At 42.7% G+C, this 17,938-nt stretch overlaps 1 protein-coding gene across 1 annotated transcript; it reads right to left on the reverse strand.

Moving 5' to 3' along the window:
* Positions 1–205: 205 nt before the first annotated feature.
* On the reverse strand, positions 206–14,595 carry LOC134444949 (matrix metallopeptidase-21-like). The gene is made up of 10 exons (XM_063194120.1): positions 14,449–14,595; positions 13,369–13,492; positions 12,662–12,929; positions 12,504–12,543; positions 11,653–11,890; positions 10,728–10,867; positions 5,391–5,532; positions 2,934–3,191; positions 2,175–2,347; positions 206–514 (listed from the first exon to the last, which is right to left on the reverse strand). The coding sequence occupies exons 1-10, from the start codon at positions 14,593–14,595 to the stop codon at positions 206–208; spliced, it is 1,839 nt and encodes a 612-aa protein (XP_063050190.1).
* Between the last annotated feature and the right edge of the window lie 3,343 nt (positions 14,596–17,938).

Here is a 17,938-nt window from a genome sequence, read left to right on the forward strand (position 1 = left end):
CCTCTCCCTCTCTCTCTCCCTCTCCCTTTCTCCCTCTTCTTAGCTGCCTGCCCCTCTCCCTCTCCCTCTCTCTCTCTCTCTCTCCCTCTCTCTCTCCCTCTCTCTCTCCCTCTCATCTCTCCCTCTCCTCTCTCCCTCTCCCTTTCTCCTTCTTCTTAGCTGCCTGCCTCCGTCAACTTGGGCAGATGAACTCATATTCAGATGTTCATCTGCGCGCCACCTTCAGTGCTGTGCTGTGTACATTGCAGATGTCGTACCACTGCTCATGGACTTCACGTCGTGGCAGCAGTGCATTGTGGGGCAGGGAGGGTCTCCTCAAGCGGTCTCTAGTGCTGGCCACTCTCCAGTAGCCCCCTCCCTTCAGCAGGAACACGGCGTTGTGCGTGTAGGAGAAGTAGGCGGCGTCCAGGTTAGCAACCGGGTGGTTACCTGGCAACACGGCAGGAAACACCTGCGTGATCTTCTTCGGGTAGCCTCTCGCCAAGCGGTTGGCTCTCACATCAAAGGCGTAAACCTACAAAAGAGGAGGTTATACCGAATGCCATTAGAATGCTTCACGAGAGAGCGGTATGTTATGCTCTGCACAGGCAGCGCACAGTTTTTATGTTTCATGTTTTCTATGTTTTTTCTTAAAGATTTTTTATGCTTTTATTTTTTTATGTTACACTGGGCTAGACCCTTTGCTTGCCATATTTTCTAAATATAAATAAAATATAAATGTAAAACAAGAGAAAAGCAAGTCCTGTAAGTAAATATTACATTCAAATCACATCATTACACTGCTGTGTGTACTACATATATATTTAACACTCAGCATTAAATATTAAGATGTTATATTAAATATGTATTTATTCCAGCGTTTATTCTCTCTTACAAGATGAGGACGGGGCCGGCAGGCAGGGCACACACTCACCAGCAGGGGGCGCAGCAGCATAGTGTGGGCCCCATGGCCAACCAGCTCCAAGGGACCCCCCAGTCATACATGTATCTCATGAATCAACGTGATCCCCCCCCCCCCCCAGTCATACATGTATCTCATAAATTGGCCCGTGTGCGGGCCCCCTATAAATACACATGGCCAACCAGCTCCAAGGGATCCCCTCCCCCGCCCCCCAGTCATACAGGTATCTCATAAATCGGCCTGTGTGGGACTCAGGTGTGGGCCCCCTATATACAGTATATGGGGCCCTGGTGAATCAGGTGTAGGCCCCCTATATACACGGGGCCCTGGTGACTCAGGTGTAGGCCCCCTATATACACGGGGCCCTGGTGACTCAGGTGTGGGCCCTGTGGGCCCCCTATATACAGTATATGGGGCCCTGGTGACTCAGGTGTGGGCCCCCTATATACATGGGGCCCTGGTGACTCAGGTGTGGGCCCCCTATATACATGGGGCCCTGGTGACTCAGGTGGGGGCCCCCTATATACATGGGGCCCTGGTGACTCAGGTGGGGGCCCCCTATATACATGGGGCCCTGGTGACTCAGGTGTAGGCCCCCTATATACATGGGGCCCTGGTGACTCAGGTGTGGGCCCCCCCCCTATATACATGGGGCCCTGGTGACTCAGGTGTGGGCCCCCCCCCCTATATACATGGGGCCCTGGTGACTCAGGTGTGCCCCCCCCCTATATACATGGGGCCCTGGTGACTCAGGTGTGCCCCCTATATACATGGGGCCCTGGTGACTCAGGTGTGCCCCCCCCTATATACATGGGGCCCTGGTGACTCAGGTGTGCCCCCCCCCTATATACATGGGGCCCTGGTGACTCAGGTGTGCCCCCCCCCTATATACATGGGGCCCTGGTGACTCAGGTGTGGGCCCCCTATATACAGTACATGGGGCCCTGGTGACTCAGGTGTGGGCCCCCTATATACATGGGGCCCTGGTGACTCAGGTGTGGGCCCCCTATATACATGGGGCCCTGGTGACTCAGGTGTGGGCCCCCTATATACATGGGGCCCTGGTGACTCAGGTGTGGGCCCCCTATATACATGGGGCCCTGGTGACTCAGGTGTGGGCCCCCCCCTATATACATGGGGCCCTGGTGACTCAGGTGTGGGCCCCCTATATACAGTACATGGGGCCCTGGTGACTCAGGTGTGGGCCCCCTATATACATGGGGCCCTGGTGACTCAGCCCCACTTTACCCCCCTGAGCGACGCCCCTGCTCACCAGTGCCCCTCTGAAGAAGTAGATGTGAGCGTCCCTCCTGTCGTAGAAGGCCGTGTCCACGGGGCTGGGCACCCCTGGGAAGCCGGCGGAGATGGGCCTCGGGTAGCGCTGCCCCCCCGCGTCCTCGCTGAACACCTGGTCACTCTCCGTGTCGTATCTCCAGAACTGCGTACCTGCCCAGCATCACAACCAGGATGGGGGAGGAGCATTTGCACACAAGGAAATGAAGAAAAAGAAAAAGGCCTTTTTAGATACTCAGTGTGTGTATAGCGCCGCTATATAAAACCCTGAGAGAGGCCATTTCAAAGCTCATATTATATTATATATTTCATGCACTTGTAAACCTTCAAGCTTTGTCAGGCTATGGTACATGATGATCTTACTTTGAAGAAATACACAGCATCAAAATTCTGCAATCTATTTGTGCAGTTTTGAGTTGTAGTTCTGTTATTTTACAATTTTGATTCAATATCTACTTACGCGATTTCAGGTTGGGCCTGTCCGTTTTTTTTCTGGGCCCACCTGTTTTATTATTTCTGCCTACGCGCCTGTTTGAACTGTTCTTTTCCATTGCAATTATAACCCTGACAGTGGCCATTTCAGTGCTCATATTTCATAGTGAGTGATTTCCATCGGCCATCAGTATATGGACTAATTCAGCCTTTTGAAAAATCTGGTCATTACTTATGTGTTTCATTAATTATATTTTATCTATGGGCCACACTGAGTGAGGAGGTGGGCCTCATGTGATGGTCTTACCTTTGAAAAAATACACAGCATCAACGTTCCGCGCCCACACGTGTACGAATGCGTCGACTCCGCTGGTGGGCATGCCGTGCCAGCCGGCCTGGATGGCCACCGGGTCCCCGTAGCGGGTACGGTTGTTCCGGTTCTCGTAGAGCCAGTACCAGCCGTCTCGCATGAAGTAGGTGTTGAAGCGGACCCTCACCTCTCCATACGGCGTCCTCTCCTTCCTGATCCAGTCAAACACTGTGCTGAAACGACCTTTACAGCTGCCTGGCAGTTGATGAGAGTATTAGTGAACCCGGTACTAGAACCCATGTACTGTATAAGAGCATTAGTGAACCCAGTACTAGAACCCATGTACTGTATAAGAGCATTAGTGAACACGGTACTAGAACCCATGTACTGTATAAGAGCATTAGTGAACACGGTACTAGAACCCATGTACTGTATAAGAGCATTAGTGAACAGAACACGGTACTAGAACCCATGTATAAGAGCATTGGTGAACACGGTACTAGAACCCATGTACTGTATAAGAGCATTAGTGAACACGGTACTAGAACCCATGTACTGTATAAGAGCATTAGTGAACACGGTACTAGAACCCATGTACTGTATAAGAACATTGGTGAACACGGTACTAGAACCCATGTACTGTATAAGAGCATTAGTGAACACGGTACTAGAACCCATGTACTGTATAAGAACATTGGTGAACACGGTACTAGAACCCATGTACTGTATAAGAGCATTGGTGAACACGGTACTAGAACCCATGTACTGTATAAGAGCATTAGTGAACAGAACACGGTACTAGAACCCATGTATAAGAGCATTAGTGAACACGGTACTAGAACCCATGTACTGTATAAGAGCATTAGTGAACACGGTACTAGAACCCATGTACTGTATAAGAGCATTAGTGAACACGGTACTAGAACCCATGTACTGTATAAGAGCATTAGTGAACACGGTACTAGAACCCATGTATTGTATAAGAACATTGGTGAACACGGTACTAGAACCCATGTACTGTATAAGAACATTGGTGAACACGGTACTAGAACCCATGTACTGTATAAGAACATTGGTGAACACGGTACTAGAACCCATGTACTGTATAAGAGCATTGGTGAACACGGTACTAGAACCCATGTACTGTATAAGAGCATTGGTGAACACGGTACTAGAACCCATGTACTGTATAAGAGCATTAGTAAACACGGTACTAGAACCCATGTACTGTATAAGAGCATTAGTGAACAGAACACGGTACTAGAACCCATGTACTGTATAAGAGCATTAGTGAACACGGTACTAGAACCCATGTACTGTATAAGAGCATTAGTGAACACGGTACTAGAACCCATGTATAAGAGCATTAGTGAACACGGTACTAGAACCCATGTACTGTATAAGAACATTGGTGAACACGGTACTAGAACCCATGTACTGTATAAGAGCATTAGTGAACACGGTACTAGAACCCATGTACTGTATAAGAGCATTGGTGAACACGGTACTAGAACCCATGTACTGTATAAGAGCATTAGTGAACACGGTACTAGAACCCATGTACTGTATAAGAGCATTGGTGAACACGGTACTAGAACCCATGTACTGTATAAGAGCATTAGTGAACAGAACACGGTACTAGAACCCATGTACTGTATAAGAGCATTAGTGAACACGGTACTAGAACCCATGTACTGTATAAGAGCATTAGTAAACATGGTGCTGAAACGACCCTTACAGCTGCCTGGCATGATGCAGATGCAAGTCAGTGTGAAAAGAGCATTGGTAAACATCGGACAGAATTAATAAAAACAGCGATATAGAATCATGATAGTGAATGAGGGAGACTGTGAGACTGACAGACACTTTTTAATCAAAGCGGCTTCAAATCGAGGACATAATCATAGCAAGTACACTTGCAGATACGAAGTGCAAAGAAAATATACAGAGAAAACAAACATTCTACAGTATGTAGGGATAGTTTTACAGACGTGATCTACTGGTTAATGAGATGGGCTTTAGATCAGAGGGTTGCAGGTTCAAATCCCTATCTCACTCCATGGCTGAGGTGCCCTTGAGCAACGCACCTAACCCCACTCTGCTCCAGGGACTGTAACTAATACCATTTACTTAAAAAAATAACTACGTCGTTTTGGATAAAAGCAGCAGTTAAGTGTAATGTAATGTAATACTGTACCGTGGAGGTGCTGAATAGCCTTGCTGTAATTGCCTGTTGATAAGTATACTGTAAAGTACTGGATGAGTATACTGTAAAGTACTGTACTGTATGAGTATACTGTGCTTTACTGTATTGTATGAGTTTACGGTGCTTTACCGTAGAGGTGCTGGATAGCCTTCCTGTCGTGCCAGTCCAGTCTGCCCATTGATAAGTACACTGTACTGTACTGTACTGTACTGTACTGTACTGTACTGTATGAGTATACGGTGCTTTACCGTAGAGGTGCTGGATAGCCTTCCTGTCGTGCCAGTCCAGTTCGAAGGTGTTCTCCTGCGGCAGGTAACTGGGCTGCATGATGGACCCAGATCTGTAGACATGAGGCAAGCCCAGCACATGGCCAATCTCATGCACCGCCACCTACAGGGGGATACAATACAATACAACATGTATTTATATAGCGCCACCTACAGAGGGAGACAATACAATACAACATGTATTCATATAGCGCCACCTACAGGGGGATACAATACAATACAACATGTATTTATATAGCGCCACCTACAGGGGGAGACAATACAATACAACATGTATTTATATAGCGCCACCTACAGGGGGATACAATACAATACAACATGTATTTATATAGCGCCACCTGTGGATACAATACAATACAACATGTATTTATATAGCGCCACCTACAGGGGGATACAATACAATACAACATGTATTTATATAGCGCCACCTACAGGGGGATACAATACAATACAACATGTATTTATATAGCGCCACCTGTGGATACAATACAATACAACATGTATTTATATAGCGCCACCTGTGGATACAATACAATACAACATGTATTTATATAGCGCCACCTACAGGGGGATACAATACAATACAACATGTATTTATATAGCGCCACCTACAGGGGGATACAATACAATACAACATGTATTTATATAGCGCCACCTACAGGGGGATACAATACAATACAACATGTATTTATATAGCGCCACCTGTGGAGACAATACAATACAACATGTATTTATATAGCGCCACCTGTGGATACAATACAATACAACATGTATTTATATAGCGCCACCTACAGGGGGATACAATACAATACAACATGTATTTATATAGCGCCACCTACAGGGGGATACAATACAATACAACATGTATTTATATAGCGCCACCTACAGGGGGATACAATACAATACAACATGTATTTATATAGCCCCACCTGTGGAGACAATACAATACAACATGTATTTATATAGCGCCACCTACAGGGGGATACAATACAATACAACATGTATTTATATAGCGCCACCTGTGGGTACAATACAATACAACATGTATTTATATAGCGCCACCTACAGAGGGAGACAATACAATACAACATGTATTTATATAGCGCCACCTACAGGGGGATACAATACAATACAACATGTATTTATATAGCGCCACCTACAGGGGGATACAATACAATACAACATGTATTTATATAGCGCCACCTACAGGGGGATACAATACAATACAACATGTATTTATATAGCGCCACCTGTGGATACAATACAATACAACATGTATTTATATAGCGCCACCTACAGAGGGAGACAATACAATACAACATGTATTTATATAGCGCCACCTACAGGGGGATACAATACAATACAACATGTATTTATATAGCGCCACCTGTGGATACAATACAATACAACATGTATTTATATAGCGCCACCTGTGGATACAATACAACACAACATGTATTTATATAGCGCCACCTACAGGGGGATACAATACAATACAACATGTATTTATATAGCGCCACCTACAGAGGGAGACAATACAATACAACATGTATTCATATAGCGCCACCTGTGGATACAATACAATACAACATGTATTTATATAGCGCCACCTGTGGATACAATACAATACAACATGTATTTATATAGCGCCACCTACAGGGGGATACAATACAATACAACATGTATTTATATAGCGCCACCTACAGGGGGATACAATACAATACAACATGTATTTATATAGCGCCACCTGTGGATACAATACAATACAACATGTATTTATATAGCGCCACCTACAGGGGGATACAATACAATACAACATGTATTTATATAGCGCCACCTACAGGGGGATACAATACAATACAACATGTATTTATATAGCGCCACCTACAGGGGGATACAATACAATACAACATGTATTTATATAGCGCCACCTACAGAGGGATACAATACAATACAACATGTATTTATATAGCGCCACCTACAGAGGGAGACAGTATATAATTTATATTATACAGTATATACAGTATAAAACATGTAGCCAGAGTATGATGAAGGCGTTTCAACTTTAATAAGGAGGGCCTCAAAAGTTGGTTTTATCATGGCATTATTGCAGATTATTTGTGCCCATGCCATACATATTTGTGTGCACTCACTTTCAAAAGGCTTATTCCGTCTCCCATGTTGGGGCCGCTAACATCTTAATCATCATTAAAATGGTTGTTATGTGTTCTCCGTCCAGACATCTAACTTGTTTGTCATCGGGTAGGGGCGTTGGTTTGGCCTACTTCCACCTGAATATTCAAGGGCCTTAATTTATTAAACAAAGGCCGGCTGCGGGCCAAATCTGGCCAGGGCATGGCAGACATTTGGCCCGCCATGAGGTCAGAACGAATGAAAACATGAATGTGTTCAGTGGGTAATATCTCTCCAAAGCATTCACAGAGAGTTAGATCTTGTGCTAACAGTCTCATAACAGACATTGACAAGAAGGTGTTCTCTGTCCAGACATCTAACTTCTTTGTCATCGGGTTGGGGCGTTGGTTTGGCCCGCAGCCTCATTTGCTCTACACATGATTTGGCCCTTGGAGAAAAATGATTGGAGACCACTGCATATACACTCGCCTCCAAAAGAGTTGTCGCCTACCAATGTGTTTGGAATAACAGCTAATACACAGTACCACAGTACAGAGACAGCTCTCATCAAAATCACCAACGACCTCTTAATAGCCACCGATAAAGAACTCATCACCCTTCTCATTCTCCTCGACCTCTCCGCAGCCTTTGACACGGTCTCCCATGCCATTCTTCTGACCCGCCTCCATGACTACCTTGGCCTCACCGACTCTGCACTTGCCTGGTTCAACTCATATCTCACTGGAAGGACACAATATGTCACCATCAAGGATGCAAACTCCTCAACAGCCCCAGTCAACCACGGCGTGCCCCAAGGATCAATGCTTGGCCCCCTCTTATTCTCTATCTACATGCTCCCTCTTGGCAATATTATCCGTCACCATGGTCTCAATTTTCATAGCTATGCAGACGATACCCAAATATACATCAGCATTAAGTCCTCTGTCCCACTCCCACCCTCACCACTCATCAACTGCCTGCGCAACATTAAAACCTGGATGGCTGCAAACCTACTCAAACTCAACAACGACAAAACAGAGATCATCGCAGTGTACCCCCCATCCCGGGCCAAGGAGGTTGCTGATCTGTCCCTGGATGTGGATGGCTATACCATCAGGCCATCTTCAGAGGTGCGAAACCTAGGTGTCGTCCTTGACCCTTCCCTCTCATTCCAGTCTCACATCAAAAGCATCACCAAATCTGCCTTCTTCCATCTCAAGAACATCTCCAGACTCCGGCCCTCACTCTCTGACTCTGTGACCGAAACACTTATCCATGCTTTCATTACTTCCCGCCTGGACTACTGCAATGGGGTACTGTATGGCCTACCCAAGAAAGCCTTGGAACGACTACAGTATGTTCAAAATTCAGCAGCCAGAATTATATCTCGCACAAAGCGGTGGCAACACATCACTCCCACACTCAGACAGCTCCACTGGCTCCCAGTGAAGTCCCGCATTCAGTACAAAATTCTCCTGCTGACATACAAATCACTACACTCTCTTGCTCCTCAGTATCTCTCTGATCTCCTCCAACCCCACTCCCAGTCCAGGTCTCGTGGTCTTCTGAAAAGGACAATATCATCATCCCCCGAGCCAGACTCCGTACTGTTGGTGACAGAGCTTTTTGTGTTGCTGCCCCCACGCTCTGGAACAGTCTACCTCCCAACTGGCTTCGTTTAAGAAGCACCTTAAATCACATCTATTCACAGAGGCATATGGACTTTAACTTCACTGGCCCATCCCCTGCCCCTTCAACCCCCAACCCCCCCCCCCCCCCCCCCCCCCGCCCCGCCCCCGCCCGCCCCCCCAATGTAAAGCGACCTTGGGTTCCTTGAAAGGCGCTATATAAAACCAAGTTATTATTATTATTATTATTATTATTTCAATTAATCACTTGGCTTCAGAAGTCACTCATATGAAAGCTACAACCCTCTCGAATGAAAATGTATGTACAAAAATACATTTCATGCACCAAAGAAAGATTGACCCTTTAATGAACACAGACAGGGCAGATTTTGACAAGACAAAAGTTTTGTCGCCTAGCGAACATAATGTGAAAATGAGCAGATAAGTCACTTCAAAACACTTCAAATACGCAGATCGGGTGTCCTACTTAATCACTGATTCACTCACACCTCTCCAGAAAATCGACTTTGGCCTTAGGTGTATGTTTAGGGTCATTGTAATCATGGAAAGCAACACAATGAAAATCAATGGAGTTCAATGAGAGATGGTGACATATTTGCTATTCGTAGAGCAATACATTTTTAACTTCATGATGTAATCAATGATAAAAGCCCTCACACACTAGCAGCATGCATGCAGCTCCACATAAGAGCTGTATCCCTCCCATGTTTGACTTTAGGCACCATGTATTTTTTCCAAATTCTTCACCTTTAACACCAAAGAAGTCTCTCCCACTGTCCTGTCTCAAAAAAGCCAGCCAAGAGTATGTCAGGCCTAATTCTGACAAAAATGAAGGCTAATGGGACTCATACTCTGAAGTCAAGATCCCACGATCAACCATTTTAGAACTGATAGCATCAAAACTATATGGTGTTGGAGATGAAGAATATGAAAAAAGAGAAATGGTGCATAAAGTGAAACATGGTACAGATACAGCTCTTATGAGGAGCTGCATGCATGCTGCAGGTGTTTGAGGGCTTTTATCATTGATTAAATCATGAAGTTAAACATGTATTGCTCTACGAATAGCGAATATGTCACCATCTCTCATTGAACTCCATTGATTTTCATTGTGTTGCTTTCCATGATTACAATGACCCTAAACATACACCTAAGGCCAAAGTCGATTTTCTGGAGAGGTGTGAGTGAATCAGTGATTAAGTAGGACACCCGATCTGCGTATTTGAAGTGTTTTGAAGTGACTTATCTGCTCATTTTCACATTATGTTCGCTAGGCGACAAAACTTTTGTCTTGTCAAAATCTGCCCTGTCTGTGTTCATTAAAGGGTCAATCTTTCTTTGGTGCATGAAATTTATTTTTGTACATACATTTTCATTCGAGAGGGTTGTAGCTTTCATATGAGTGACTTCTGAAGCCAAGTGATTAATTGAAAGTCAGGTTATTAGCTGTTATTCCAAACAGATGGGTAGGCGACAACTCTTTTGGAGGCGAGTGTACATATTTGTGTGAACTCACTTTCAAAAGGCTTATTCCATCTCCCATGTTGGGGCCGGTGAAATGCTCATCGTCATCAAAATGGATGTCCCCAAGGAACCAAGCGTGGGCAAACTCACGACCAGTGCCATCGAACCGCTGAGTGCAGCCCAAGTGGCGCCCTGCGTAGACAAAGACAATATGCAGCATCACACAATGTAACAATGATTTAAAGACAATATACAGCAGCACACAATGTAAAAATGATTTAAAGACAATAGCAGCACAATAGGTTAAAAATGATTTAAAGAGAATATACAGCATCACACAATGTTCAAATGATTTAAAGACAATATACAGCATCACACAATGTTCAAATGATTTAAAGACAATATACAGCATCACAAAATGTTAAAAATGATTTAAAGAAAATATACAGCATCACGATATGTTAAAAATGATTTAAAGACAATGTACAGCATCACCATATGTTAAACATGATGTAAAGACAATAGACAGCATCACCATATGTTAAACATGATGTAAAGACAATGTACAGCATCACCATATGTTAAAAATGATTTATTAAACAGCAGGAGAGCACAATTTAAACGAAATGAGTAATTCACAGGATGTAATAACTGATGACAGAATTGAACATAGATATTAATTCTAAAAAGTGGATGGACAGAAACAACAAAATGTAAATCACATTCAAAAGATTAGAAGTAATATTATGAAATAATATTATGCGTAGGCCTATATCCAACTGGCTCCAAAGCCCAGTCTAATATCAATAAAGTAGAATAATTATTATGTACAGTAGCCTACCTGTCCCGAAGCCCAGTCTGATGTCGATATAGTATAGTAAATATATTATGTAGCCTACAGTAGCCTACCTGTCCCGAAGCCCAGTCTGATGTCGATATAGTATAGTATAGTAAATATGTTATGTAGAGTTCTGTACCTGTCCCGAAGCCCAGTCTGATGTCGACGTCCTCCAGGGGGGAGCGGGCGTCCTCGATGAAGGTGAGAGGTGACACCTCGCTCCACATCCGGAAGGCGAGTCGGAAGACGTACCTCTGGTCCTCTATGGACAGCTGACTACTGTAGCCCTCACCAATCAGACGCCAGCGCAGCACCCTCTTGGAGAACGCCATGTAGCCCAGCTCATCTACATGCCTCCTCTTTCTCCTCTTTGGCCACTGTAAAAACAAAAAGATATCAGTGGTAAGTCATGATAACTTATACAGTCCTAGTTAAGTTATTCTCCTATATATATATATATATACCAGTGGTAAGTCATGATAACTTATACAGTCCTAGTTAAGTTATTCTCCTATACATATATATACCAGTGGTAAGTCATGATAACTTATACAGTCCTAGTTAAGTTATTCTCCTATACATATATATACCAGTGGTAAGTCATGATAACTTATACAGTCCTAGTTAAGTTATTATCCTATACATATATATACCAGTGGTAAGTCATGATAACTTATACAGTCCTAGTTAAGTTATTCTCCTATACATATATATACCAGTGGTAAGTCATGATAACTTATACAGTCCTAGTTAAGTTATTCTCCTATACAATGCAATGGCAACAGCATGGTTATATTTGAAATTTTAAGTTTACCAGCTCAGCCTCAGAATTCCAAGCTAATTTCTTTAAAATCTTAGTAAGTTGTGTGGAGTTGTGAGTGTGCGTTGTTTGAACTCAAAGCTGCAATTCAAAGCTTCTCACAACTTGCAATAAGGATTTAAATGAGCTTGGAATTTTGAGGCAGCTGGTATTTTTTACAGTGTACCCACCAAGGCAGCGAGATGTCTCTTCTTGCGCGAGAGTCTTTCACTGTATGTGTGTGTGTGGGCTACTTACTCTATTAGCTGTAGATTTGTCTCGTGGGTTCTTCATGTGTTCTTGGTTGGTCTCAGCACCGCTGCCCATCTCAGTGCTGTCCAGACCTGACCTGGCTACGTTGGGAACTCCACTAGTGTGTGTCTCCGCTGTGTTGGGTTCTGCGTCTGCGTCTGCGTCTTTGTCTGGAACATCACTAGTGTGTCCCTCGGTGTTGGGGTCTGCGTCTGCGTCTTTGTCTGGAACGCCACATCGCGGTTTGTTCATGGCCGCCTTAGTGGCGTCGTCAAACAGGCCGGTCACCGGCAGGCCGCTCACTCTCTGGAAGTCTTTCAGGGCGCTGAGGAACTGCTGAGTGCTCTCTTCTGTGGGGCCGATACCTGACCAGAGGTGGGAAACAGGACAGAAAAAATACTAATACTCAAGTAAAAGTACCTTTACTTCGCCTAATCCTACTGAAGAAAAAGTAAAAGTAGGCCTAGAGTACGTGTAATTTGAGTAAAAGTACTTAGTTATCTTAAAATATACTCAAGTAAAAGTACCTTTCCTTTGTCTAAATGTGTATGTGTAATTTGCGTTAAAGAGTTACTTTCAGGGCCGCTGACAGCTTTGGCCGGGCCTGGGACAAAGTTGTCTGAAAGGGCCCCCTATTCAGCACAATGGAATGGGGACCCAATACTGGGCCCTCCGTGTCCCTTTGCCCCCCCTTGTCACCTTCCTGGGTTACTTTTAATTAGCTTTCCTCTCGGGAATTCAATGTGTCTTGTTCTTGAATATCTGTGTGGGTAAAGACACATTTACTCTACAAAGACTCTTTACCTGACCATAGGTCATCTCCTGCTTCCTGAATGAGAGGTGCGGTGTCCCCACTGGTGAAATCTCCTGAGAACTCCTCTCCACTCCACTGAATATCTTCCCATTTCACTGGCTTAATGAAGCCATACTTGGAGAGAAAACCCTGAAATGGCAAGCACAGAAGATATCTTTAGTGTGTGTGTTTTTTTTTTGTTTTTTTTTACTAATAAGCATACTAGGCAGTTGCCTATGGCCCCACCTAATTGGCCCATTAGGGCCCCCAACAGTCCGCTCTGCCATGGACAATACTAGCAAACATAATTAAAAAGGGCCCCATGTCTATGTTGTGCCTAGGGCCCCCAAAATGGCTAGAACCGCTGCTGTTAGCAAAGTGTGATTAATGTTGACAGAATCGAATAAACAAATGAGAGGATTATCCAACACACTTGGTCTATTAACCCCTTAAGACACAGCATTATAAAGTAGCTGTTACCAGACTGGCAATGACCAAGTCGTAATGTATTACTGAAGGCCCCGTGCACTGTCATAGTAGTGTAGTACTATAGTAGTTCACTTTCAATGTATATTACAGGTACGGCGTGCAATAAGGGGCTACATACCAGAAACAGATGCAAACCAGGGATTCACAATCTTTTCTTGGCCCTTCAACAGTAATACAATTAGACAAATTATGACAAGAATCTTTTTTAAATCTAAATGTATGCATGATACAATAAGTACAGTATGTACAGTAATAAAATAACAAGCAGGGCTCTAAATTAACACCTAACCAGTCAACCAGCCAAATGCTGGTGCAAGTTCAGTTTGGTTGGTAAAAAAATACCAACTTACTAGCTACATTGACCCATTAGAAACTGTGTGTTTGGCTAGTAAGATTATGTTCTACTATTCATTTTCTGTTGATGAAAAAGTTAATTTAAAGCTCTGATAACAATCAAACCAGAAATCAGTCGAAGGAAGTACCAACTCAAAGAAGTGATTTACCTCAGGACCAACTCAAAGAAGTGATTTACCTCAGTACCAACTCAAAGAAGTGATTTACCTCAGGACCAACTCAAATAAGTGATTTAGGCCTATCTCAGCAGTGTCTGTATCCGTCACCAGTTCGGCTTGATGTGAATTTGGCATCATGACATCCGAGTGATCTCGACTATGGAAGAGCTTCTCTCCAAACACTAGACTAATAATACTGAAACTAAAGAAAGAGATCAGCTGTCCGAGCATCAGCATCGTTCTGAAGGTATAATAATCTACTGCCACAGGAGGCAAGTCCTCTGATATAATATATAATCTACTGCCACAGGGGGCAAGTACTCTGATATAATATATATAATAATCTACTGCCACAGGTGGCGAGTACTTTGTGTTGAGAAGTGAGATCAGCTGAAAGGCTCTTGAGGTGACTTTCGCAGCTGCGTTATTTATGTTGACGTGCTGCAGGTGCTCCCTCCACTCCCCTCAGCATTCAAACACACTTTCAAGGCCACGTGTGACATCCTCCCCTCAACACCTCAGTCTTCAACACCTCAGTGCTACCACTGCTGAAGTCGCTGGATATTGTCAGAGTAGAATAGAACAGAGTTGAAGTAGAACTCTTACAGATGTAATTAGATTCAGGTTCAGATCCAGAAAAGTTTATGAATCCCATCTGTGGACAATTAAGTTTGCAGTCCCAGTCTCCATCAATCAGCAATAAATAGTATAAATAAAAAGGTTGGAAAAATATAGAAATACAAAACCTAAAGAAACATTCACTAATTACAACACTAGTGGTATACTACATGGTTTCATCTTTGTAATATCACACCACTAGGGTTGTAATTACATATTTAAGAGTACTTCTACTTCTACTTTATCCAACTGTGGATATTGTCTTTTCAACAAGAACTCATATACTGTAACTTGTGACATGCCAGTATAGCCCACTGTACGTATGACATGAATATTTACAAATAACTTCAATCCATTCCAGGCTGTATGTCCCTAGACAATACTTTTTTTAAGAAATCACATTATGAGCTTTCTATACTTTGTGACCAATTTCACTGTCATTATCAATGACAATTATTTTATAAACATAAATTATTACATGAATAAATCACATGGAACGGCAAATGCTTTGCACATGAAAGGAAAGCTTTATTTTATGGCACTTCTCAAAATAAATCAATTTCACATCAGTCTTGACATCTTGCAATCTGAGCGCCTAAATCAGGCGTAAAATGCAACAAGAAAAGTAATCAGCTGATCACAATCACTTCAGCTTCTAATTTCACACAACACAAATAAACAAGAATCCAATCAGCTGGCAGCCGAATGGGAATATAAAAATCCAATATAAATAAGCGGCCAGAGACGATAGTGCACAACATTACACTGCTAAACAGCCACAGTGTTGAATAGCTGCTTTACTACTCCTGAATAGGTGATATCTAAAGGTAGAGTATTTCATATCTTAGTAGTTTATTTCCAGAATGTATGCTGCCCATTCACAAATGTTATCTTTTTCATTAACGTTTAGCACCCCAATCAATTTCTAAGTATTCCTTATGACTTGGAAGTTTACTGTTGTTATACATGATGGTGTATCTTCTCCATGTCAGCTGCTTTGAATTACTATATCATGGAAATCTTGGGCTGACAAACTAATTGTACTTTTGACAGACCAGTTACAGTATATCACGAAAGTGAGTACACCCCTCACAGTTTTTGCAGATTTGTGAGTATATCTTCTTATAGGAAAGTATTACAGAAATGTCACTTGGACACAATGATTAGTGACCTTTTAACAACACATTTAACAGCTTAAATTTCTTTTTCACTCAGAAAAAAACTAAATACAGCCATTCATGTTTGAACATGCACTTACAAAAGTGAGTAGATTAAAATCCGGTACAGAAGGGGCTGTGTTGGCTCGAATCGTCTTGAAATGAAAAGGCATTAAAAGGGAGGTCATCAGTGTGCGTTTCAACCTTTCTTTGCATGGAACTTTTACATTTTGAGTGTGCACCTGGCTTAAATAGATTGGTGTGAGATTTGAATGCAATCCTATGGAGAATATCATGATCTGCTTCAGTAGTCACAGTGCATGTTGACATGCATGTTTCTTTTAGGTGTATTTCAGATTGCCAATGTTGACAGCATTTATGCATCCCCAAATTTGAATGCAATCCTATGGAGAATATTATGATCTCTCCCTGAACTACTGTAGTGCAGCCACATCCTGAAGTCATGTGAAAGATCACTCAAATCATTGGCATCACTTCAAATGTAAGGTTAAGGTCTTACAGGTTTGGTGTCAGGTCTTGGATCAATTATTACAGAATTCTGCTCTAACAATGAGGAATGAGAACACCTGACTACTAGTGAATAACCTGTAATTCCCTTCACTGATCGCTTCTTATTCTTATCTGCCTCATATTCCAGTGGCAATGACAGGATTCATAGGACTCCAATTTTGAAAGCATGGTTCAGGGGGCATGACACTTCATTTCTCAACATGGATTGGCCACCTCAGAGTCCAGATCAAGGCTACCGTCAGCAGTGACAATATTGGTGAAAAATGTATTCGACACCGGTTGAAAATATAATGAGCTTATTGATACAATTCCATAGCAAATGCTTGCCATAATCAAAGCTAAAGGCGGTCCAACAACATGGACCTTTGTCTATTTCACCTTTTATTTATTTATTACTTAGTTTTATTTATTTATTACTTAGTTATATAGGTACTGAGCAAATAACGATGTAAAGATGCGGAGAAGAGACAAAAGTTGTGTGTGTCTACTTGTTTTGGTGGCAACATTATTTGGTTAGGCTGTGTATTTCCAAAAGGAAAAGTTGTCTTGAAAATAACCCAAAACATTTACAACAGAGAGAAAAAATGCTACTTAAAAAAAAGCCCTTTTATTTCATGTTGAATATTTACACAATACCTAGCCTTTAGATTCCAGTTTAACGGATAACGAAACATAACTGAGACTTGTCTGTGGTACTGCTTAACAACAACACATTTCATACACATTTTATAAAACATTTTATTAATATGTATCTACAAATGATGAAGGAAGTAAATATCAGCCCATAGTTTCTATGGCGATGGAAGTGTTCTCTGATTCCCAACCCTGTTGTACAAACGAAACATATTCAAATAAATTGAATTCAGTTTCATATTCATATTCATTTTTTCTGACTTCCTTGATTTTTCTCAGATTTTGTAAGTCCTGAGTTTGAACTGAGAGCTGAGGTCCCTCTGTCCATGTCCCTTTCAAGACTCCAAACCATTGAAGTATACACACTACACTAACTTGCACCTCTGACATTCTATTTCAGAGAGAATCAACCGCCCAGTTTATCATTGCTACAAACATAACAAGTACAGCTGAGAGGAAAGCGGTATTGTACTGTACAGCTGAGAGGAAAGCGGTATTGTACTGTACAGCTGAGAGGAAAGCGGTATTGTACTGTACAACTGAAAGGAAAGTGGTATGGTACTGTACAGCTGAGAGGAAAGCAGTATTGTACCGTACAGCAGGTCCTATCAGGAAGCCCCATCCCAGGCTACTACGTGCTC

This window comes from Engraulis encrasicolus, unplaced genomic scaffold, assembly GCF_034702125.1.
Source record: "Engraulis encrasicolus isolate BLACKSEA-1 unplaced genomic scaffold, IST_EnEncr_1.0 scaffold_88_np1212, whole genome shotgun sequence".
Classification (NCBI taxonomy): domain Eukaryota; kingdom Metazoa; phylum Chordata; class Actinopteri; order Clupeiformes; family Engraulidae; genus Engraulis; species Engraulis encrasicolus.